The 25,668-nt window shown below is 43.9% G+C and overlaps 1 protein-coding gene across 1 annotated transcript; it reads left to right on the plus strand.

Moving 5' to 3' along the window:
- The first annotated feature begins 6,329 nt into the window (after window positions 1-6,329).
- LGALS8 (galectin 8) lies at window positions 6,330-24,687 on the plus strand. Its single transcript, XM_069484569.1, has 9 exons — window positions 6,330-6,814; window positions 8,809-8,968; window positions 12,918-13,006; window positions 13,969-14,179; window positions 15,697-15,816; window positions 17,421-17,477; window positions 19,072-19,160; window positions 19,908-20,073; window positions 23,073-24,687. The coding sequence occupies exons 2-9, from the start codon at window positions 8,924-8,926 to the stop codon at window positions 23,220-23,222; spliced, it is 927 nt and encodes a 308-aa protein (XP_069340670.1). The 5' UTR covers window positions 6,330-6,814; window positions 8,809-8,923; the 3' UTR covers window positions 23,223-24,687.
- The last annotated feature ends 981 nt before the right edge of the window (window positions 24,688-25,668 follow it).

A 25,668-nucleotide genomic window follows, 5' to 3' on the forward strand; every position in this document is an offset into this window, starting at 1 on the left:
GCATGGTGGCGCATGCCTGTAGTCCCAGCTACTCGGGAGGCTGAGGCAGGAGGATCGCTTGAGCTCAGGAGTTTGAGGTTGCTGTGAGCTAGGCTGATGCCACGGCACTCTAGCCTGAGCAACAGAGTGAGACTCTGGCTCAAAAAAAAAAAAAAAAGAAAGAAAGAAACTGTTAAAGAAAAGCTTGCTAGTGTATTTTTAATTGGATGGCAGTGGATATCAAATCACTTTGGTACTTATATTTCACTTAATACATTTAAAAGAGTAATGTAATCATTTTATTTAAAATGTCAGTATGTGCAATATTCTAGAAATTATATCATTTCCAACTAATTAAACCTAAACATCCATGTAAAAAGTGTGAAAGATGACATAATTTTTTAAAATTCTATTCGAGGTATGTAAGCAGCAATATTTAAAGATCACCTACCTGTGCTGGCATATGGTAGGGCCAGGATTCCGTTCCCCACCTGTCTTCATTCCAAAGCTCGAGATCTTAAATGCAAAGATCCATATCATTTCCAGTTACTGCACCGTTTGCAGTTTTTCCTGCCTCTCCCATCTCCAAATAAACTAAAATATCAACACGCCTCACCTCACACAACCTTAAGCTTTCAGCAGTCACGTTTTGACCCAGAAACCATTTTTCTAAAATAAACAACTCCTACTTACAGCTCAGATGCAAAGGCCTATAAAATTTAGCCTCACCTTCCTATTATAGACAAGAGTTCAAAAGTGCGATATTATAGCTAAATTATAGAGAAAAATGTGGCTATAACTACAAAAATGGAAGGAGATTTTGGATGATTCTTGCTCATTTGAAACAGCCATGGGTTAGGCCAAATGCGCCTTTGTGCAAATTAGAAAAAGCTGGTCCTCACCCTGCCCCCCATCCCTTTGCGGGGGGTGGGGGGGGGGCGGTGTACAGCAAGGACCAGGCCAGCTCGGCTGAAGTGCAGACTGGGTTTCAGATACAAAGTCCAGCTAGTTGTCCTTGGGCACAATACAAACAGAAGCAACGACCCTGTGACTTTACATTATGTTCTAGCCAGCCAAGAAAAACATGTAAAAGAGCAGCAGCTGTTCGGAGTAATTACCTTGCACCCTTCCCAGTTTGTTCCAAGTCCATTTGCATTCATTGTTCCCACACTTCTGCTCCTGGGCGGAAGCTTCCCTATCTCCTCCTGGCCCCTATCTGAAATGCCCTAGATTTCCTTCCTGGCTTCTTCACTTTGGCGTTCCACGTGGTCCTGACCCTGCCACTCCTTTGGTTTTGGTTCTCCTGTTGTCTCAGGTGAGAGGTTTTCCACCTCAGTCTCCTGGGCCTCCCCGACAATGGCCCTTTTCCCACCAGAGGAGCCTGGCCCGCCCCCTAAGGTAGAGCGCAGATAGGATTTAAATGAATTCTCAAAGAGTGCCTGGATTCATAGCTAGCAAAATTACGTGGCATTTAACCTTTGACACAAAAATACCACTTCTAGGAGTTTATCCAAAGATACACGGTGGCAAACATACAAAAAGATATGTGCACAGAGCTATTCATTGCAGCGTTATTTATTATAGCAGAACATGAGAGACCGTCCACATGTCCTATGTAACAAAGTTTATGGGAGGACACTGTTTTGGACCAGCCTCTAGGCCCCAGCCGACCAGGCCAGCCCAGGAGGGAGTCGCTTACTCCAAACGCCACGTAATCAAGCTGAACTTTGAAATGGGCCAGTTTTCAAGAAACCAGCAGTTTCCAGTCAACCTGAGTCCGTGTAATAAGGAAGTCTATTTAACGCCATGAGCCAAGTAAACTTTGAAATGACCGATGATCTACTTTGTGTTCTCTGTTCCTGCTTTCTCCAGCCCTTTGCTGTGTATAAAGCCAAGCTCCTCTGCTTGGCTCATCAGAACACTCATTCTGTTGCATAGAATGAAGTGTTGCTTGATTCTAGAATCGCAAATGAAGGCCAATTAGAGCTGTACACTAAATTTGTTGAAAGTTTGTGTTTTGGCAGTCTAAAGATTGAATAAATCGGGGTATCTCCTCACAATGGAGTACCATGCAGCTGTAAAAGGAAGTGAGGAGTATTTCTGAATACTACTATGGAGTGATCTTCAGTTTACATGTTAAGTAAAAAGAGTAAAGTGCACACCTGTGTGTGGTATGCTGTCTTTTACCGAAGGCAGGAACATGAATATACAGCTATGTGTCCCATAACATTTTGATCAATGATGGACCATATATATATACAACAGTGATCCCATAAGATTATAATACCATATTTTTACTATACCTTTTCTATATTGAGGTATGTTTAGATACATAAATACTTACCATTGTGTTCTAACTGCCTACAGTGTTCAATACAGCAATGTCTGTACAGGTTTGTAGCCCAGGAGCAAAAGGCGATGATACCACATAGCCTAGGTGTGTGGTAGGCTGTACCATCTCAGTTAGTGAAAGTACACTCTATCATGTTCGCACAATGACAAAATTGTCTAATGGCTCCCTGGTTACCTTTGACAGAGGCTGGGGAAACCAGCTTGTTATTCTGAAAACCCGTAAGCAAAGGCAAGGAATCAAGCACTTACTTTCCCTTTCTGGCCTAAATTTCACATGGCAGTCACTAAATAGCAGGTGAAGACAACAGTATTTCCTGTTAGAAGAGTTCCTACTGATAAATGCAGGAGGAAGAACAGAAATGAAATATCACCATTTCCTGATGAAATAATGCATCTAGGCAATGGCCATCAATAACTAGATGCTAAAATCAACTGATTAAAAACCGATGGGAACTTTCTAACAGACAGATTAGGCTAACAACACCTGAAACCACTGACCGGTTTTGACGTCAAAAAAAAAAAAAAAAAAAGAAAAGAAAAAGAAAAACCACCAGACATTTTGTGCTTCCTGATGAGTCACAACTGGAAGTACATATCACCTATCAAGTCTTTTGGCCAAAAAGTAAACCAGGGTGGATCAAACTTTTAAGTCTAACAACCAGTTTCGAAACTTTTACAGATTAAATGAAGTCGGAGATTTGCTTCGAAATGAGCCAGTGGTGGGAGGCAGCAGGTGAGGTGTAGATGAGATAACATTGGCCACGTTGGTAAGGGCTGGGGCTGGACGATGAGAGCAGGGGGTCCATCACACCACCTCTCTTTTGTGTATGTTTTTAATTTTTTTTTTTTTTGAGACAGAGTCTCACTCTGTTGCCTGGGCTAGAGTGCCGTGGCGTCAGCCTAGCTTACAGCAACCTCAAACTCCTGGGCTCAAGCGATCCTCCTGCCTCAGCCTCTTGAGTAGCTGGGACTACAGGCATGCGCCACCATGCCCGGCTAATTTTTCTATATATATTATTAGCTGTCCATATATTTCTTTCTATTTTTAGTAGAGACGGGGGTCTTGCTCTTGCTCAGGCTGGTCTCGAACTCCTGAGCTCAAATAATCCGCCCGACTCCCTCCCAGAGTGCTAGGATTACTGGTGTGAGCCACCGCGCCCGGCCTTGTGTATGTTTTTAAATACTGAAAGTGTTTTTTAAAAAAATTACTTGGACTTAATAGCATTTTTCTATTTAAAGAACCACCCCAATTTCTTGCTTGCTCTAACCTGTCATAGGAATTCTTCTCTTGAGTTTTCACCTGCCACTTTATGTTATAACAAGCTGTGTAAACCTAAGCTGGAAGACTAGCTATGTGCAAGAAGGGTTGGTTAAACATTGAGACTGGCTCGCTTTTAATGAATCCCATAACTTTGCAGGAACAAAGATGACATGGGCATTAGTAGCTACTAATATCATTTTTTACCACTTTACTAAATACATATATGTATTTAATAATTACTTAATGTTTGATGCCTTGACCAGATTTTAAGCTCCAGGAGAACTATATTTTTCACCACTGATCTCTAGTGCCTAACATGTTGCCTAGTATATTGGAGGATCCCACAATTATTTCTGGGATATACTATTTTATATAGCGTGTGTATATATAAAATATAAATGCTATTTATGCATTTTTAGTATTGTTTTGTTTTGCCTTTATATTTTACATAATTTCAGATAAATTTTTATGTCAAATCATAATTCAGCATTCTCTGTAAGCCATTCAAAAAAAGTATTTAAAAAATTACATCTCATCCTTTGAGCCACTGAGATGTATTAATTTACTTTACACTCCTCTTAAGATCTCTCCCATCACTAAGATTCTATTTTATGACAAAACCAGAGTTCTAGAAGCCTGATTCTCACACTTGAAAAGACTAGATTTGGCACATGATCCTGTAAGAGGTAAGCCTGGTGAATCTCAACACAGGGGGTCTGGGGGGCGGAAAAAAGGGGCTGAAGTGTTCATGGATGGTGCTAGGATTGGGGTGTGGGATAGATTAGGCCAAGGCAAGAGGATGAGTCCATTTAGATTGAAGAAGAGAATCAGAGAGGTAGACGACACCAACCATGAAATTTCCCAGGGAAGTAGACATATGCAAAAGAACTTGTAGTTGTGTAAACTACATGCATTCCTGAGTCTTTATAATTGAAAACCTACCTATTTTGACTAATTTTCTCATGAGAATAAATGGAAAACAGAGTACGTATTCTCAGGGCTCATAGGTCTATAACTATTAATGACAAATTTTTGTTTTAATATTGTTTTTTTATATATTATTGTCATAGATTCTAGAGTTGTGGCTTCTAAATTCATAGCATATCAAGACGGTTGTTGAAAGTTCTTCAAACTGTTTTATCATAACTAACCCGTGTTCCAAAATCATTCATTTGGGAATATTTTCCCAGCACTGACATCACTATTTAATAGATGGTTGAGGAGGGGTGTCAAAAAGTTTGAAAATTATATTAACAACAAAAATAACACAGCAACAGACTAATAAGCAAAATCACTGGCAGAGTGTTTCTCAGCTTGAAACAGTGTAATTCACATCACTGACAGAACATGGCAGGTATTTCTGTTTAATCAGTTCATCCTGCCAAGTGGCAAAAGCAGATACAGTGGACAATTCACACGTCTTAAATCATGTGATTGTTTACAAGTTTTAAAAAATTTTGGGCAACATATATCATTTAACATTTTGCTTATAAAACTTAATATTTTTATATCATGCTATTTCTAAATTTGTGGCCACATTATACTATGAAAATTCCTCTAGTCAGGAAAGAGGACGATAAAAGATGAAAAAGAAATGGTTTCTACCAGAGTTGATCCTTTTATCTTTGTAATTCTAAGACAATTGTGGCGAATACTTTGTAACATCTATGCTATTGTTTTGAATTGATATTCAAAATTTTTATTCCTGTGTTTTTTGGGCAAAACTATTTTAAGAACTGCTCCTTTAACTCTCTCTCCTCTCCACTGGCTCATTCACGTGAGTAGTCAGTAGTGTGCTGGTAAATGTTTAACGTCTGGCTCTCTTTGGGGAAAAAAGGTCTTCAGTTATAGCAGTTGCCTAATTTCCATACATCATGGCCAATGTCAAGGTGTCAACAGGGAAGAGAAGGGTGAAATTGGCTGTCACAGCATAAGCCAGTATGAGCTAACCCCAACACACCACTGAAAGTTTTTCAAACTTCAAGTCACAATTCATTAGCGGGGCTTGCAAAAATTTTAGTGGGTTATAAGCAGTATTTTTTTTAATGAAAAAGTGGATTGTTTTATACCTAACAAGAGTATTCTTAAACGTAGTTCTTATCGTGGGTCACTGGGGAAAAAGTCTAAGGCCCAGGTGGGAGGATCGCTTGAGCCCGAGTTTGAGGTTGCAGGGAGCCGTGATGGCGCCACCGCACTCTTCTTGCCTGGACAACAGAGCGAGCTATTAAAAACAAAACAACTCTAAAAGCCACCGCTGTAGTTACCTTTTCTTTCTAGAAACAAAACAAGAAAACCACAGTCTTCCCTTTCCCCCACTGCTTCCTCCACCGCAACGCTGTTTCTCTGTTCCTCTTCATAGCGAAATAGTTTGAAATACTAATAGTCACTATCTTGGCCACTTCTTCACGTCACATTTCTCAAACGCTTCCTAGGCAGGACACAAACAATTGGCGACTAACGCCAGTGGCTGCAAGCGCGAGCTATTTGGCCCGGGCGCACCGCAGCCCCGCTGGCCCCTCTCCCCGCCGGTTCACCCGCACACGCCCCAAGTCTACACTGGCACCCGCAGCGCCTCCGAGCCCGGTTCCCTCTCCTGGCTGTCTGGACTCTGATCCGAGGCAGGCGGGGGGCAAACATCGCGGAGCGAGCTGGCGCCGACCCCCCGCCGGGCGCCCCGGGAAGGCCCGCTAGGGCGCCGCCGGGTCTAGGCGGGCCGTGCGGTGTGGACGACGGCCCTGAGGGTCCGGCCCTGGGCGCCCGCCCTCCAGACCCGGGTCGGGGAACTGGGGAACTGTGGGCTGGGCGGAAGCACACTTGCTGCCGGGGAAGAGCTGCGGCTCCTTCCCTTCCCACTTCTCCCGCCCCCGCCGTCGGGGCAAAGGCAGCCGGATCCGCCCAGGACACGCTCTGGCCTCGTCCCTCTCCGCTCGTCCTGCAGCGAGGCGGTCGCGCTCCAAGTCCCCGGAGACTGTGCAGGCGGCCGAGCCGGGCAGCGACCAGCGGCAGGGCCCTGCCTGAAGCCCCAGGCAGAGCCGCGAGGACGCCGGGGACACACGAGCGGGGCCCACGGCGGCGCCAGGGCGCGCGAACCGGGAAATGGACGAGGATTGACTCCTGTCACTTCCCGTAGCCGCCCGCGGACGCCTGGGCTGCGAGCCCGGACGGCACTTCGCGGGGGACAGACACCCTGCTGCGTGGAGCTCCTGCGACACCGGTGTCTGGGTAAGTCTGGCGACCGACCCACCGGCCTCGCCCGTGGCGTGGCTGCTCTGATGGTCGCGCCAGCCGAGGAGGGGATTCGGACGTCGCTGTCCCTAAATCAGAGTAGAATGGGACACTGTCCAGTCCATCCCGTCCCGCAGGGCCCCACCGCGGCAGAGCCGGGGCTGGGTGGCGAGGGAGCTGCCTCTGCTGGCTCCGCGGAATGAGGCATTGTCGGGGGTCGTGGCCTTTCTTGGACATTCCTGGCTGGGGTCAGGCTGTTGGCACTGGGGTGTCCCCTCGCTGCAAAACCACATCACCTGGGCTGCTCTCACCTGCTCCCTCTCCGCCCAAGGCCGAGCGCCACCTCCTAGCGGGGGAACCCAGGGAAGTCTCCTTTCCGGTCTGTTTAATGACAGTCTAGCGGCAGACCCCCCTGCCCTCCCTGACTCTACACACGCACTCTAAGGTGCCGAGTCGTTTGACTGCAGCATCGAACATGAGAAAACGCAAGTCATCCGCCGGCCTTTGACCGTCCGTAAAACACCAGTGCTGGCTTCTTGGGAAGTATAAGAAATATTCCTCACGGCGGGACCTGTCCCCATGGATACTTCGAGGACTGATTGGTTTCATGAAGCCTATGGCTTAATTGGGTCACTCTCTGGTCATGGTGTACATTATGAATGTGGCAGTTGCAACTCTGTATCCATTCTTTTTGCTCTTGTTTGTGCTTCCTGAATTTCACAGAGCCAAAGAGTTTTGAGGTTTTGACTAACGTGTGAGTTAATGACACAGACTGGGGTTCTATTTAGGTGGTAAATCAAGAGAAATGCAGTTTTTTTCCTCAATAAATAAAAAATAATAGATTTTTTAGATTTTTTTTTTTTTATCAGTGGGTATTGCTGTACAGAATTGCTGGAAGTAAAATGTAGGAAGCTCTAGTTTCGATTCTCTTTTAGTTCCGATTAGTCATCAGTTTTCCCTGGAGCTATTAAATGTAGTGTGGATGGGTACATTTATCTTTAAAAATGTGGCTGATGCTTTCCAGCTCTCCTACTCTGTGCCTTTTTAACAGAAAACTATTAGCATTAAAAGGATTGGACTTTTTCCCCTTTTGATTGAATTTTGAGGAGGTAGAACAATCTCTTCTGTTAATAGTAATAATAATAATGATAGCTAACACTTAGCACTTACTGTTAGGATGTTTTAACTCATTTAATCCTTAGAACAAACCTATGTTGTGAATACTATTATTATTCTCATTTTACAGACAAGAAAAGTTAAATGTATACCTCTGATAATTGTACAGGACTGTTTGATTAGTATCTGCCAGTATTTTATTTTAGTATTTGCAATAATCAATTACATGTTAGAAATTTTGTACTGATTTATTTTCTAAATCAGTATTTCCTGCACTCATAATCCAAAATTATTGAGTGTGTAAGTGTAACAGAGGGAATGGCCTGTCTCTTTAAAACATCTTCCACTCCTTTTTGTTTACTAAAACCTGCATCCCTGCCTCAGGCCAGAGGTTGGGGGGGTGCGGGCAGGATAAGTCTTATTTGCCCTAAAGAAGATGGCCCAGCCCAGACCTGGTAAAGGGGGGTCCTAGGGTCTGGGGATGGAGATGGGAGGATTAGAATCATCAACTTTAGCTGAACAGTAATTGCCTGAAGCTGAGAAGCCACCCTTTAAAAGCTCTGTATTTCTGCTTAATTAGGAAGACAATAGCTTTTCAGACAGGAGTCTCCATCCTCCTTTGCTGGCAAATAAAATTTCTCTTTCCTTCTCCTCAAAACATTTGTTGTTGTTCTTCTGATGATGCGTCGAGGACAAGTGGCCGCTTTTGGTAACATAAGTACACCGGTAAGAATGGGAGTCAGATCTTTGATTGTAATAACATCCTGTTATTTGGTAAATATCAGTAAAATAATGTATAATTTAAACTTAAAAATAGTTATGAAGAAAAATGATGCATGCTGATTTTTCTTTCTCTCTATTTTGACTTTACACAGGGCGAGTTCCTCAGTTTCAATCTAGGTAACCTTTAAATGAAACTTGCTTAAAAATCTTAAATCATACACGGAAGAGAGACACCAGTCAATAAAATCAGCAATCAGGTGGAAAAGAATGATGTTGTCCTTAAATAACCTACGCACCATCATCCATAACCCGGTAACTGATTTTTTTGTAAAATCGCTTTTTACCTATGGCAGGATTGAGAGCAAATCCGATTGAATAGTAATTATCCATTGGGAGATGCAGCAGTAATAAAATTCAGTAAACATACATAAGGCACCTACTGTGTTGTAGGGACTGTGGTGGGTGTGGACTAAAAAATAAATATGGCTCTTGTCTTGTGGAGGAAGAGGTCACAATGACGATACAAGGTGGTGAGAACCATGTTACGAACAGAGAACGGGGGAGTACAGCGAAGGGAATGCCAACTTTTGGTGGGGGGAGAGGAGAAGGGGGCTCAGATAATCAGAAAACGTAATTTTTAAGGGAAACTGGATTTCTTACTCTATGAGTTTTTATTTTCTTTTTAAATTAGAACTATCCACGAGAAGTTAATGTCTCAGCTTTTCAAACAGTGCTTGGTACTTGAGCAGGGAAGGTATCAAAAGCCAGTGGTGAGGCGGAGAATGGGGAGAAGTAAGGGTCCTGGCCGGCCCAGGAACCCCTGAGTGACTGTAGTTGCTGGAAGTGGCCATGTATGTCCTGAGCAGTAAAGAACTTACTTTAGTTTTATGTAGTGTTGAGAATCTTCAGGAATGTCTGATTTCCACTTATCTGAAGCTGAACCCTGAACTTCGGTTCACTTTGGGGTTTGTCCTATCTCAACAGGACAGCTGCTTTTCTTTTTGGTGAACCCCAAATTTGGGGCCACAAGGAGTGTGAGGGTCCTTGACGTAAGGCCCTAAACCAGTCTAATTAGTGTATGTGGATTCAAGTTTTTGTTTACTTTGTAGCTGTAATTCTTTTTTTGCCTAAGTTTTAATGTCATTGCACAAGAATGAGGTACAACCACAGTATCAAGCAAACTCAGTTTTAGAAGAAATAGCCTTTCAGTCATAGCAGGTTTCAAAAGGAAAACTTACTGAATTTGAAGCCAGTGAGACATTTAAAATGATTTTGTGCATGTTAGAGTTAAAAACATCTCAAGGTTGTAGACTGACTTTCTGCAAAAATTAAAAAAAAAACAAAAACAAACAGGCTGCCTGCTAAGGGTGACTGGTGTCACCTTGGCTCAAGCTGGGAGGATGGAACAGATGGTCGGGTCACACCGTTTTGCCCTTCACACACAAACGTGCCGTATTTAAATGTCATTTAGAAAATAACTTTATAGATCAAAGTCCTCGCATATCTCGGTTCTAGTGTTACCAAACTTTACTGGGTCCGTTTGCCCCCGCACGGTGGACGACCAAACACCGAAGCGCTGGTTCCTTTGTGGAGAAAAGTTTGTTGCAAGGCTGCTGAGCAAGCGGACGGGAGTCAGGTTCAAATCTGTCTCCAGAGCTGGGGGCTGGAGCAGGTTTTATAGGCAGAGGGTAATGAGGCATGATCTGACTGGAGTTTGCAAAGAGGTAGGGAGGCATGATCCGACTGGATCCTGCCACGGGGTGATGCCACGGCGCGATGTGAGTGGATCATGGATCATGCCGTGTGGCGTCCGCTTCTTCATTCGCTCCTGCTCCTTGGTCTGAGCACTTAGGCTCTGCCCGCGGTTGCAGGCGTGGCTCATCTGGGCACATTCAGGTTCTGTAACTTACAACCTGGGGTTCCGTGGCACCTGAACGACAACTTACCCTTTTATTACGCAAACGTGAACCAGATCAGGCTGGTTTCTTCGGTTACACCGGCATACCGATCACTCCTGTCATTTCTGGTGTGCGCGCCCTCAACTGTAGAGCTGGAACAAAAATGAGACATTAGTCATTTCTTGAGGAAGCGGGTCCAGAGAAGTTGTTCTGCTTGAGAACACAAGTGCCTTCGGGCCTCCGGAATGGCTGGTTGCCGTTCTGAGCTAGTTCACGACCAAACGTTTCCAAGGCAAATACTCTTTTTGGCAAATAGCTTTTTCGTTTTGGTTTCTTTGTTTTATGATCAATTCTCACAAAAGGGTAGACTAGGTTAGATAGAGGTAGAAAGACTGAACTGAGTGGCGAAACAACATTTCTCTCCGTCTTTAAATTTCACTGCTGTTAAATATTCCTAGTGTTAGGGGCCCCTATTTCACGCCGTTCTTCTCCCGTTTGTAGCTAGTTGCTGTTCCAATGTTCAAAAGACAAAAATAACTTAGCTCTTTTAAGTTAATCAATAAAGGTATCTAAGCTAGACTTAGAAAAACGGTTTTCCTACATCGTGGTTATTTTATTCTATTGGTGATCAGTTCAAATAATCAGTAAGTGTTTATTGAGTGTCTGTTATATTCTTTATTGGGCATCTAAAGACACAGAACTGCCACATTCTAATTTTTGTTTCATTAATGTTTCCAAAAGTTGGTCCACATTGGTAGTACACTGTCCACATTAACGCTTCTTGGAAAAGATAAATATTGTAACTGGCCTATTTTTCTTTCTTATTTAGTATATTTCTTTGACTAGTTCAGCTGATAGAATTCTACGGTTTTTAAAAGTCAGGTTCACTTTTCTTTCCATCCAAACTGAGTGAATAATTTGGAAGACAGTATCTTCACTTTATACCAGAAACGCCATCGGTGAATTCTGTTTTTCATCATCTACCTATGTGTTTTTATTACTGTTGTGGTTAATAGTTCCTAAGATGTGATTAATGCAAGCTAGCAAGGAAGTTATTCAGAAATTAAACAGAACTGGTTGTTACCCCAAGTTAATAAACCACTTGTCAACATCAATCCCACCTGCTGCTGAAAAGCTGGTCATTTGAACTTGCTGAGAAGCCTTGCTTCCACTTTATCCTTCTCGCCTTAGTATTCTAAGTACCTCCCCCTTCTATCTTACAACACAACACAATAAAATCTTCCTTTGTAACCTGTAAGGTCCCTTCCAGGCTTTGGGCCATTTTCTCCCTTTGTTGCCAGCCTGCCTGAGTGAGAGGTGATTTGTGTTGCCTTGATTGCCTCGTCAAGGCTCTGCCCTCTCAGTTTTTGCTAATTTCTTGGTTGGCTTTACCAGTAGAATCTTGTCTTTAACTTCTTTCTTTCATGCCTTTACCAATCACCTGCAGATCTGCTGAACACGTGCCCAGCTCCGGCCTTCCACCTAGCGTGAATCTCCAGCCAGCCCTGCAAGACCAGGCGTTCAAACCTGAACTCCAGTCTTCCTTCCCCAGCCAGCCCCCCCGTCTGCAGTTTTCTGTCAGTGTCCCTCTGACACTCAACTTCTGCCTCCTCCCATGTTACCTAGCACCCGGCAGTTTGAAGATTATCTGTCTTCAAAATTTAAAACTACGTTTATGTCAAAACCAGTGGCTTGTCCTTTTTTTTTTTTTTACCTCTCATATTGAACATTTAAAGATAATACATGCAATTCATTTTTAAAAATCCAAGCAGTATTTGAGGGTTTTAGTGAAACATAAATTTTCCTTCTACGCTGGTACTCAGTTCTCTCACCAGCTCTTTATATATCCTTCCTGAGGTATACTGTGAAAACGTGTGCTGTGTATGTATCACCTTGTACATATCTTTTTTTTTTTACATGTATATATCATGCTACATAAACTGTTTTCTAGAACTCTGCTTTTCCCACATTTTGGAGATGTCAGTTCATTTAGAACTTCCTCAGTTATCTTAACAGCTGCATGACCTTGTTGTTTTTTCTATTATCAGAATCATCATATTCGAAGTAGAAGTGTTATGTTACAAAATCCTCAGCCAAATAAAAAATATTGTGAATAGTATTTATCTTGTGACTTTTTCCAAGGAACTCAGAGTAGTTTGCAGGTATCTAAGTATCCTAGCCGTGTTGTTCCCTTGTAGCTGTTTGAATAGTGAAGATGACGTGGAAAGTGCTAGATTCTGAGCAGATTTATGTGCAGCCTTTAAACATGTCGTCTTTCCCTAGCAGTAATGAGATTTGGGTATAATTGCTTAGTCAATACTTCCGTTTGTGTGACTGTACGTGTGTTAACATTGTTCCCTCAGGCGATCCCCTATGTTGGCACTATTCCCGAGCAGCTGGAGCCTGGAACTTTGATTGTAATACGTGGGCATGTTCCTAGCGACTCGGACAGGTACAGTCATTGTGCTGGGGAAAGAAAGGGAGCGAGCTGTCTTGCCGCGATTGTGGAACGGCAAAAAACAATGAGGGCCAGACCATTCTGATATTTTGAGGCCTGATTTGCTTTCATCAGCAGCCCTGGCCAAGGTGCTCAGGATATTGTAATGAAGGACTGAACGAAAGCTATTGGACATTTTTATTTCATTGCTATACGTCTGATTTCAATATAATGAATTAGGTATGTCATTAAAGAAGGGAATAGCAGTCAGATGACAGGGACAGCCCAGTTACAGTCTAATATTCCCACATCTCTTAGGATCTATTTCAGATTGTTTTACTGAGCACTTGCTTTGGGTTCAAACTCCAGACTGAGTTAGCACTGGGCTCAGCTCCATGCAGCTGACACCCACACAGCAGCATTTTAAGTGACATATGAAAATGAAGTCTCTAGGGCACAGCCCAGACCTTTTCAGTCAACTCCATCAAGTCATTAGAGACGTAGGCTTTTTTCCAGCTCAGCTCTTTGCCAACCCTACAGTGAGCTAAGGTCTTTGTCATGATCCTTGGAAGCTTCATCTCCAGCCCTCACAGCCTTGGTTTGAGTGGCTGGATGGGTACGTGGGGTGTTTGGGGTGGACCAAAGGCACGTGCCTGCTAACTTTTAAGGCAGTTTCTGGTAGTTTTCCTGAGCACTTCACTTCCATTTCGTTGGCAGCACTTTAACCACATGAGCAGGCCTAGCTGCAAGGGAGGCTGGGAAAGATAGGTTCTTATTCCAGGCAGATCTGGACCCAGCTCAAACTTAGGGGCTCTGTTACTCAGGAAGATTAGGCAACTAGCTCTTTTAGGCCACATGGGTGAATGAACAAGGGATTATCAGTCATACGTCACTCGGCCTGCAGTGTAGGGCTTGCTGGATCTTTCCTTGCGTCCTTCCTGAGTGCTTATGGGGCCCCTCTGTCTTCCCACACACAGATTCCAGGTGGACTTACAGTGCGGCAGCAGCGTGAAGCCTCGAGCTGATGTGGCCTTTCATCTCAATCCTCGTTTCAAAAGGTCCAACTGCATTGTTTGCAACACTCTGAAAAATGAGAAATGGGGGTGGGAAGAGATCACCTATGACACGCCTTTCCAAAAGGAAAAATCTTTTGAAATCGTGATTATGGTCCTGAAGGACAAATTCCAGGTAGGTTTTGGAGAATGACAAGTTGAATCCTCATTAGTGAGGATGAGCATACAGGGGAGCTTTTTACATTTGTGTGACTCACTTTATATTTCCTAAATTCAAGAAATAGTTTGGCTTTGTAATTTTTTTTCTAAAATAGAACCAGGCAGGTACCTAAATGTGAGGGAAGTCACAGCTACTCTCTCCAGCCAATTGTTGCTGTGCAGAAATACGTGTCCAGTGTGACTAGATCTTTTTATTAGATCATATTTCTCCTGGCAGGGCTGAGTTCTGAACTGACACAGTATTATGTTAATTACGGAGAGTAAATTATAACCATCACCACCCAAAGTGTGGGAAAATCTGGAACTAACAGACAGGTGGGGAATCCTAGTGCAGAAATCAGGAGAGTTTTGTAAATTTAAGTCTTGCCATAAGGCAGCTCTGTAGGATCATGAGATTTTAGATCCAGAAGGGGGGTCTTAGCAATCCTTTGTGCAGCAAATTCTATCATTGGCTTCAAGGAATGTTTTATACCTAGCGCATGGGTGTGAGGTAGGGTGTGGCCTTGGAGGCTCTCACACCTGCTGTCTCTGAGGCCTGTGGCGCCATCCTAGACTCATACTGATGCGGATGAAGACGCTCCTATCTCTGGTGCCAATCCTTTCTGTCCTTGAGGACACTGCTCCCACCAGAAAGTCTCCCCTAAATCTCCTGAACTCCATCTGGCTCTCCCTTCTCTGGTCTTCTGAGCCCTTGTGTCTCTATCTTTCTTTTTAACAGTTGTTCCTATACCGTTGTGCTTTTGTTTTATCATGCGTTTATTTTGCTCCCCAATGGGACCATGTTGTGTGCTGCGTATGTTTCCCACCTATAACCCAACACGGTGCCCAGCATTTGGGAGGCAGGGAAAAGGAGTCCCGCATACCGAGCTCCTGTGTGTCAGGCACTGTGCTGAGGACTCGCAGAAGCTACCTTACTGTCATCTCATCACCGCAGCCCATTGAGGGAGAGATTGTACTTACTTACAAATAAGAAAACGGAGCCTCCGATAAGTTGGATAACTCGCCCGTGTTCGTTTCGTTTAGCAAATTCAACAAATAGTTACTGAGCGTCTGCCACCTACGTGGTCTCTCTTAGAGTCTGGTCCCCAGGACAATGTGGTGGAGGTTCTGTCGGGCAGACCTTTAACCTGGCTTCGCAGCCTCCAGGGCACCTGTGCAGGGGCTGCGAGGGGGCGGGGTGGGGCTTTGAACCTGGGGTGTGTCACCTGTATGCACAGCGCACACATGCATACATACATGTATTTGTGAATGCATGTGTTTGTCCAGAGACAGTCCATGGTGCTTAATCCAATCAGGAATTCACAAGAAGTTGAGAAACACTACTAGTGCTGCGGTGCTCTTAGTTACGGTTTGGTCAGATGTGTGGAGACCTGTGGGAAAAGGCATAAAATTAAACCCAACGAAACATTTCCACGTGGATAAGTTCATTTATTAACTGTTTTTGGCGGGTGGCTGTTTTCTGTGTCCATGTAGGTGGCTGTAAATGGAAAACACACTCTGCTCTATGCCCACAGGATCGGCCTGGAGAAAATCGACACTCTGGGCATTTATGGCAAAGTCAGTGTTCACTCAGTTGGTTTTAACTTCAGCTCGGTGAGTGTCCACACCTTGGGGTCTGTTTGATGATGTTTTCTCATGAATTGGTAGAAAACATCTTTAATGAACACAAGTTTTGGGATAAAAATAATGCAGATATCTCCCTCAGTAGACTATTAACTTCTAGGAAGTGAATTTTTTAGACTAGTATGTTATCTATCAACCAGGGCTTTACTGTCTATAGGATCTCAAATCTAGTATGGTTCTAGCAAAACAAACAAACAATTATTAGCTAGGTAGTGGGTATTCCCTTTACGTGGGAGTACAATGGAGTGTTTTTGTAAGATAGTTTCTAGACGTGGAATGTCTGAGTCAAAGAGTACAGTCATATGCTGAATAATGACGTTTCTAGTCATATACGACAGTGGTTCCATGAGATTGTAATACCGTATTTTCACTATACCTTTTCTATGTTTAGATACACTAATCCTTACCATTGTGTTGCGATTGCCCACAGTATTCAGTACTGTCACCTGCTGTATAGGTTTGTGGCCTGGGAGCAATGGCCTATACTATGTGGGTTGTGCAAGTCGCTCTACGCTGTGCGTACAACAGTGAAATCGCCTGACGATGCGTTTCTCAGAATGTATCCCCTTTGTGAAGCGATGCACGACTGTTTTGCATTTTTAAGTTTTTTTTTTTTTTTTTTTTTTTTGAGACAGAGTCTCACTCTGTTGCCCAGGCTAGAGTGAGTGCCGTGGCGTCAGCCTGGCTCACAGCAACCTCAAACTCCTGAGCTCAAGTGATCCTCCTGCCTCAGCCTCCCGAGTAGCTGGGACTACAGGCATGCACCACCATGCCCGGCTAATTTTTTCTATATATATTTTTAGCTGTCCATATAATTTCTTTCTATTTTTAGTAGAGATGGGGTCTCGCTCTTGCTCAGGCTGGTCTCGAACTCCTGAGCTCAAACAATCCGCCCACCTCGGCCTCCCAGAGTGCTAGGATTACAGGCGTGAGCCACCGCGCCCGGCCTGCATTTTTAAGTTTTGACAGATACCACCAACTTGCCCTCCAAAAAGATGAAAACAATTTGTACTGTCAACACCTGTGCCTGCCTGGTCACTTTCTTGTTGCCATTAGAGCTTATTCTCTTTAATGTTTGCCCTTTTTTTTTTTTTTTTGAGACAGAGTCTTGCTCTGTTGCCTGGGCTAGAGTGCCGTGGCGTCAGCCTAGCTCACAGCAACCTCAAACTCCTGGGCTCAAGCAATCCTCCTGCCTGAGCCTCCTGAGTAGCTGGGACTACAGGCATGCGCCACCATGCCCGGCTAATTTTTTCTATATATATTTTTAGTTGGCCAGATAATTTCTTTCTATTTTTAGTAGACATAGGGTCTCACTCTTGCTCAGGCTGGTCTCGAACTCCAGACCTCGAGCGATCCTCCCGCCTCGGCCTCCCAGAGTGCTAGGATTACAGGCATGAGCCACTGGGCCTGGCCTGTTTGCCCATTTGCTAGGGAGTATATTTGGATCATAATTAGTGTATTTTTGGATCATAATTTTAGTACCATTTATAATTTTTTGATATGTCAAGTAGGTTATATCTAGAAAAGATGTGCTGATGGATGTTCAAAATTAATCTTTATTATCTTTTCTTCAGGATTTACAAAGTACCCAACCATCTACTGTGGAACTGACAGAGATAAGTAAAGAAAATGTAAATATTCAATCTTTTAATAAACCACCAGTTTTAAAATGTTCCCTTGGTTGCCATGTAGGTCAGGTGGCAGGAAGGCTGGTTTGTAAAAAATTATGTTTTTACTGTGAGGCTAGGGCGGAAGTAATCATTTGAAAATTGAGGCATATACTTCTGGTGCTGCCCGGCACTTGATAAGTTTCTGCTGCTGCTTAACCTGTCAGTTTCTGCCACCACTACTCACCGTTCTTGCGTAAATGAACTGTCTCACTCTCACCTGGTGACTAGTGCTGTCAGGAAGTATTTGTAAATACCGAACGTCAGTCAGTGCGTTGGCAAATGAACTTCCGCGTGTATCTGCTCCCCCTGTGGGAAGAAGTGCCGTTTACAAATTGCATCTTTGCTAATCCTAGTGGAGAAAGTGAAGACGTACTGATCTCAGCACGTTCACATTCACAGGTAGAAAATAATCTCAGCACTCTGGGGCTCCCCTGGAAAGGACAAGTAAGATGTGTTTGGAGGTCATATGTCATCCTGTGAAAAATCACTGGTTTATGGTGGAGGATAAAGGGTTTAAGTAACAGGGCAATGAGACTCTATTCTCAACCCGAGTAGCCCTTTACAAGCCCACCCAGCCCTGTCTTAAAGCACTGGCTGCCTGCACGTCACACCCAAGGCGGAGCAGGCACCAACAGCCCACGCTCTGGCCGGGCTCTGCTCAGCACAGCCACAAGGTCAAATTGCTCGTACTATAAAATGTAATTCTTCCCTTCCGAACACTCTCATATTTTCTTTCTCTTCCAGTGGGTGTAACAGCTGGTATGCCACAGTTTTTGAGTATTTTTGTCTGGGGTATTACATGTGGAACATCTTATAAAACTGCCTAGAAAACGAACAGTCTAGACCTCAGCAGGCAGCGCCGTTCCTTCCCTCCCTTACTGCAGAACTGTTTCCCCTACAGCCTAGTATTAGAGAAGGAGACTTTTCTAAAATCGTACCCAGAACTGCCTGCACCAAGAGCAAAGATTCGACTGCCAATCACACTTTGACTTGCACCAAAATACTACCTACCAACTCTTTGTCAAAGGTTTGAAGAGCCCCAAATTTTCTTAACTCTGTATAAAAATTAAGTTATTATGAGCTGTTGTGTGACCTCTGACCCCAGTAAGCCCAGAGCGGCCACTCCCACTCTGCATTTGTTCGCTGTTCCTGGACAGACAGGAGAGTGAACCAGGCACGTGTCCGTGAGCCGTTCGTGTGTATGTCCTCAACTCCCCCAGTGTGGCTGCTTCCCCTTCCAGCAGAACACAGCCCTGCGTCAGCCCCCAGGACAGGTGGCTTTCCCAGAGTGACCCTCACTCACACAGAGGGTATCAGGTCCCACCCCATGTCCGTGCATTTTGTCATCTGACACGCAGTCGTTGAGCGTCTGACGTGAGCCAGGCACCATGCTGCTGCAGGGGACCCAGCTGGGACCAAGGCAGACTTCATCTGTCCCTTCAATGGGGTTTACAGGGTCATTACTCTTAAACATGCCCCATGTTCTCTGCACACGAGTTTCCCCACAAGCTCCCTTCCTGCAGGCCTCCCAGTCCTGACCGTGGCTTCTTTTCAGACCCTGCCATTCATCGCAAGGTTGAACTCCCCCATGGGCCCCGGACGAACTGTCGTCATCAAGGCAGAAGTGAATACAACCGCCAAAGGGTCTGTATCCTGAAGTTGCCAGAAACAGTGTGAATACTTTCTGAGTGTGCCTGTTACGGCCTCACACCTGTAACCTTCTCATGAGCTAAAAGTCGGGCTAGTGTCATCATCCTCATTTGCAAGGTGAAAATATTAACGCAAGAGGTTACACTGCTGACGACTAGTGGGTGGCAGAGCCGAGGCTAAAGTCCAGTGTTCCGACCTAGGCTTTTCCTGGCCAGGCAAGAGGGCAGCATTTTTGTCCACGAGGCCCACCCTCGCCTTGGAGGACCCCAAGGGTAGTCCGTTAGATCAGGCAGCATTTTTTAGGGCCCCTCTTGTCCTATGACTTGGGGAATTTCTGCTTTAAGAACCTTTTCCAGAAGTGTCCAGACTTCTGACAGCTTGAAGTTAGAGCTTTTTCCTAGAAAGTAGCGTACTTGCAAGAAGGAAGGAACACATGTAAATGATTTAGAGAGAATCCCCGCTTGAAAGGATCCAGATTCCTGTAGCCTGAAATAATTATTCGGTTTACTAGTGCTAAGCCTTCAATTTCTGCCCAACCAGATCCCACCATTATTTTAAAGTTTTTTTTTGTATTTTTATTTTGCAAATATTAGTGGAATACTTCCATTTTATCTGCATTCCCATGTGCCTGTGTATGTTTCATGTAGTTATAATCATAGTCGAAGTCTGGTTGTTAAAATTGCAGAAAGTGCCACGATGCTCTCCTACTTGGTTAAAGTGTTTTCTGTTTTCTCTCAAAAGCTTTAATGTTGATCTGCTAGCAGGAAAATCAAAGGATATTGCTCTACACTTGAACCCACGCCTGAATACCAAAGCATTTGTAAGAAATTCTTTTCTTCAGGAGTCCTGGGGAGAAGAAGAGAGAAATATTACCTGCTTCCCATTTAGTCCTGGGATGTACTTTGAGGTGAGATTATAGTTTTTGAAGATGGGACAGGAAAAAGGATCCTGGGAGCAGGGGCAGGATAAGTGGCACATTTAAATCAAGGCCTCACTGAACACGTGGAGATTGTGTGTGGGTTTGTTTGTTTGTTTACTTGGAGATTGTAATCTGAGGCCATCGTTACAAATGGAAGAGCCAGTAGAGTACCGTATCATTTGCATTGGGATTATTTGACATTTGTCATTGATGAATAGGAACCTTTTTTTTTAAAAGCAAGCCCATTGCTTGGTAAGATTTAACAGAAACCTGTCTCAGTACCGGAGTCACAAGTTTAATCCTACATGGACTTGAGGATGTAGGGGCCCTAAAACTGCTTATCTGCACAGCCGTCATCTCCAGTCGTGGTAGAGTTTCAGGTGACAGTCCCTTCTTCCAAGGAGTTAGTCCTGTTTGCATGTATTCAAGGAAAAATCCATTAGTCCCTTGGAACTAAAAAGGTATGTAGTCCTGAGTCCCCTAATATGTGACTATTATGGTAACACATCCCAAAATACGTGTCTGTGATGCTGAGCAGAGCTGGATACCTTGAGATGTGGGTGCTGGGTGGTTGGCTAGGCTCACTCACTAGCTTAGGTGACTCTCTGCCTCCCTGGTCACTTAGGGCCATTGATTTAGGTCATACTTTTGTAATATTTTAAACTGCCACATCCTCTGGACTTATCATGTTCACAAGGACTTATCATGCTATTTGTTAAAAGCATAAACATCAAGGCTGAGTAGAAGATGGTGATTTGACATTAATATTTATTGCTCAGCTCCAGTCTAGTGCAGTGCCCTGGTATGTGGAGTTTAGACAGATGTGGGCTAATCACAGAGGGTTCCCCGGAAGCTGTGGATATTGGTTTGGAATTCAGAATGCTGGGAAGGCTATAGGAGGCTGAAGGTTGGTTTTCCAGATTTAGGGCATGATTTGAGCAAGTCACTGGCAGTGGGAAGGGCAGCAGAGGGCTGTTGGCTTGGCAGGAGTCAGGGCATAAAGGGTGACTTGGGTCCACTGGAGGGAAACAGAGGTGTGCGTTCCAGAAGGCAGTTGATCCCTGTGGCTGGTGACAGGAAGCCAGTGATGTAACTTGGTTTTGACCTATTTGGGCCCCAAGCTTGGATCTATTAAAATTAAAAAGGATGATAATAATAAATTCAAATAATACTGAAAAATATTAAGATGAAAATTAAAATATCCTCAACTTCTTAATTCAAACAATACCATTAAGATTAGGTGAACCACATTGCAGACATTTTTCTGTAGAGACAGAGTGAAAAGGATGAATAGATGTATCTTTTCAACAATCATCTTTTCCGGTTGTTAGTTTTCGACTTCAGTAATTATCCTCATGTTGATCAGTGTTGTTAATTTTCCATAGTGATAGATGCTTCCAACTCTTGCCTTTTTAATATGCCTTCACTGAGATTATCTCAGGTATTTCCATTATGCCACTGTTTTCATTTTAAACATATCTTCTTGCTGTTGCAAATTTACTTATTAGTTATACCTACAGTCTTAAAAAAAACCTCATTCAGTATTGTCATTTCATCTGCGAGTTCCTCTTTTTAATGAAGTTTATTTTCTTACCAGCTGTTCTGTAACATCAGATGGTTGTGAGGGGTTCTGTTGTTCCATGTTTTCTTCTAGGGGTTTTTGTACGTGATGTACCTGCTTGTGTTGCAGTAGTGTGCTCACCTGGGTGTGTGACCTGTTGTAATTCGTCGGCTCTGTGCTTGCTCTGATTCGATACAGACTAATTGACTCCCTCTGGTGCCTACTTGTTTTTCCTTCTGAGCTGTTGCACGAGGCTGTTTGTGTTTTCTTGGGATTTTGCTAAATGTACATTACACAAGGTCCCTTCCATGGGGTCGAAACTGGGATTTCCACCCTTCTCCTGGGGATGTAGTGTCAGGTTACGGATACTTACCCGATTCTCTGTGTAGACCCAGAGCCTTCATTTTGTATGATCCACAGAATGTCCCCCTCTTCCCGATTTTCCTTGGCAGCCATCTCCACGGCTCCTATCAAAAGAATAAAGACCCTCCATTTGCTTCTTTGCGGATTAAGATTTCGTGCCTCGGTCTGGCCTCTGGGGATGGGGCCGGTTAGCAAAGCTGCTAATCCTCTCTGCTCCGTGCTGCCCTCTCTGCTTTCTTCTGAAGCCTTCACAGGGGCAGGGAGGGCACAGGGCGCACAGTGCAGGGCCACCAGACTGGCCTTCTCAGGACGGGTGGAAACCCAGCCTGGCACTGCGAGCTTGGTATCACCAGGGTGAAGGCGCAAAGGCGATGTGAAAGGATAACAGGTTTTCGTTTGTCTTGAGTTTTGAGCAGAGACAGCTCTGAAGGGCCAACACTAGTGATGAACCTGACCTGGATCTGCCAGCATGCTAAGAAATCACTCCTTAGACTCGTAGGATGCTCAGCTTCCAAGAGCTTTGGAGAAACGGCCTGAGGCCAAGACGTGCTGAGCTGGCATGGAATCAGGACCACCAAGCAGCCGTGCAATCCCTAGCAAGTGCCTTAAGCTTCTGAAATTTCATATTAGTTGTCTGATTTACCCGAGACCCTCAAGCTTGAGGCAGAAAAGTCAGGATCCAAGTCACTTGGTTCCCAGTCTGCTCATTGGAGTCAGAATCTCCGTGAATGCCGGTCAAGATAGCAGCAGGATGCTGCTTCCTACCTTACAGGATGGGGCTGAGGGGGCTGAGGGAGCCGGGGGTGGGGGGGGGGGTGTACCGAGGAAAGGAGGGTGCGAGGCTTCAAGCGCACGTTAGCGTAACTTTCCTGAGTGAGACAAGGCAGAAGGTGCCACTAGGGTCTTAGAAATCACAGAAGGGAAGTCAACAGCAGCAGGCCAAGACAGCTGCTCTGTGTATAAAGCGAACCAAATGGTTTACTCTGACACCCTATTAGTGTGCAACAAACAACAATTTTTAAACTAAGGGGAACGACTAATGGTATGTTTCCTTTCCTTTCAGATGATCATTTATTGTGATGTTAGAGAATTCAAGGTTGCCATAAATGGTGTACACAGCCTGGAATACCAGCACAGGTTTAAAGAGCTCAGCAGTATTGACACGCTGGAAATTAACGGGGATATCCACTTACTGGAAGTGAGGAGCTGGTAGCTGACCTGACCGCTACAAAATCCGAAATACAAACGGCTTCTGGGGTACTGGCCTTGCCCAAATGCATCTCACTGTCTCTATATTGTTAAAATGAGCTTGCAAAACATCAAGTCCTCCTGGGTGTTCTCCGTCTTTGCCATGCAGCGTGGCTACGTCTGGCACTGAGTAAGGAAATCTGAGGTCACTCTGCCTTCACCTGATTTGGCCTCTTCTTTTTAAAATCACATTCAACAAGTATTTATGCAGTACCTACTATAATACAGTAGGTAACGTGGATTGAGCACGTATTTTTGGTTGGCGCTGTGCTAGGAGCTGGGATACATACACACGGGTGCCGAAAGCCAGTCTCTTCCGTATTCTCTTGAGCTGAGACTCTTCTGTGCCAACCACTGTGCACCGTTTTCCTACAGGCGTCGCGTAAACTCATCCGGCGTCCTTCGGGATTAAAGAGTCACGCAGCTGTTAAACCACCTAGACACTAATCCGCACAAGACACTACTCCTTCCCCGCTGATTGCTTTCATACCCAGTGCTCTGTCAGATCCCATAATTGAGTGGACTAATGTTGACTTATACCTGGCAATTAATTTCCTTTAGCATGATAAACAGATCTAGACCTACCAGCTATAAGCTTTAACAGATAATTAACATGACATCTGAACACAGCACAGAAATGAAGGCAAAAAACCAAAACAAAACCAAAACCAAATGGTGTTGAAATTAACTTGATGTCAAGTTCAAGGCAGCTGATTTCTGTGTATTTGAACTTAGGGTGAGTCAGAGGTCTATAGCGACTCCTACAGAAAGTTTAAGGTATAGGTAAGATGCATTTAATCTGTAAGACATTTGTGGGTAACATAGTCAAGATTAGAATTAAGGAACTCATAAAATAGGCACTATCAGAAAGTAACACATACCGCCGAGAGACCCGCGAAGTAGAGAGGGAGGTAACCTAAATCTGTTGTTCAATCGTAAACCAACGTTTGTCTCTGCTCCTCTAAAAATTAGTCCATCATCATTAGCAACTGAGATCAAACATTGTTATGTCTTAAGTGATTAAAATCCAACCTGTAGCAGCAAGTTAAATTGTTGCATTATTGTAATTTTTCTATTATTGGAAGGGAGTTAGCAGAAGTTCTATGTAGAATCTTTACAAGTCACATCTTCTTACAGAAAATTTCAAAGGTCTGGGAGTGGGAGAGAAAAGCTAAATCAGGCCGGGCACAGTGGCTCACGCCTGTAATCCCAGCACTCTGAGAGGCTGAGGTGGGAGGATCGCTCGAGGTCAGGAGTTTGAGACTCCCCCCTACCAACTAAAAAATTAGAAAAAATTAGCCAGGCGTGTCCTAGCTATGTGGGAAGCTAAGGCAGGATTGCTTGAGCCCAGGAGTTTGAGGTTGCTGTGAGCTAGGCTGATGCCAGGGCACTGTAGCCTGGGCAACAGAGTGAGATTCTATCTCCAAAAAAAAAAAAAAAAAAAGCTAAATCAGATCATTTATCATATTAAACTGCTGGGCAGAATTCTGTATTAGAAATATTTCCATAACAGATTTTGGTTAGATATTATTTCTATCCATACATTGAAAAGAATACTATTATTAATCTTATTTTTTAAAAAGTTCTCAGTGTAGAAACTGTTAGCCTTTAATTCTTTTCCAGCTTTTCATGTTAATTTATTCTGCAGTCTTGCCAACTCCAAAAAACATGGGGGGCGGGGGAGGCAGGGTAAATTATAGAGGCAAGAAGGCTCTAGAATCCCCTCCAGTTATTTTCTCTTCAGAAAGAACATCAGAGTGCCTGCATGGCTGAGATCTTGGAGACTGTAAGGCATTTAGGAAAAAAAAAAAAAAAAAAGCCCACTCACACTGTTTTCTCTAAATCTTAAAAGGTTCATTTTCATTTTTTGTTTTACACGGCGCTAAGACTGATTCTTTGACAGAATAAATGCAAAATCTTAAGATTTTTGTTGAGATATTTCTTAAAGAGAAATAATCAGTTCTAATAAGGTACATTTCTAAACTGCAAGTTGGCTTTTTGCTTGCCACACTCCCACACCAAATTTCTGTATTAAATTAGATCAAAGGCTTTCAAACTCAGTGTGAACATTCTATGGGACAGTTCTTAGATGCCTTTAAAAATAAAGGCATATTTATTTTTATTTGAGGCCTTGCCAGCCTCACCATGACACAGACCTAGAGATTAGAGCACTTCAAAGTATTGGAAAAAAAATCTGATACCTGCTTTCTTATACAAGTAATTCTTAGGTAACCACCAATGAAATTATGCTCACTTGTAATCCTGGAGGGGCTCCCTCACGCCACCTAGCGTTTCTGGGCCCATTCTGTTGTGTGATCAGCCAGGTGTGGGTAGTTTTCTAAGCAGCGTACTCGCCCCCGCTCCTCCCACCAGAGATTAAAGGATAAGGGAGTCAATCCTAGTCCCAACTG

Source organism: Eulemur rufifrons, chromosome 11 (assembly GCF_041146395.1).
Source record: "Eulemur rufifrons isolate Redbay chromosome 11, OSU_ERuf_1, whole genome shotgun sequence".
NCBI classification, from domain to species: domain Eukaryota; kingdom Metazoa; phylum Chordata; class Mammalia; order Primates; family Lemuridae; genus Eulemur; species Eulemur rufifrons.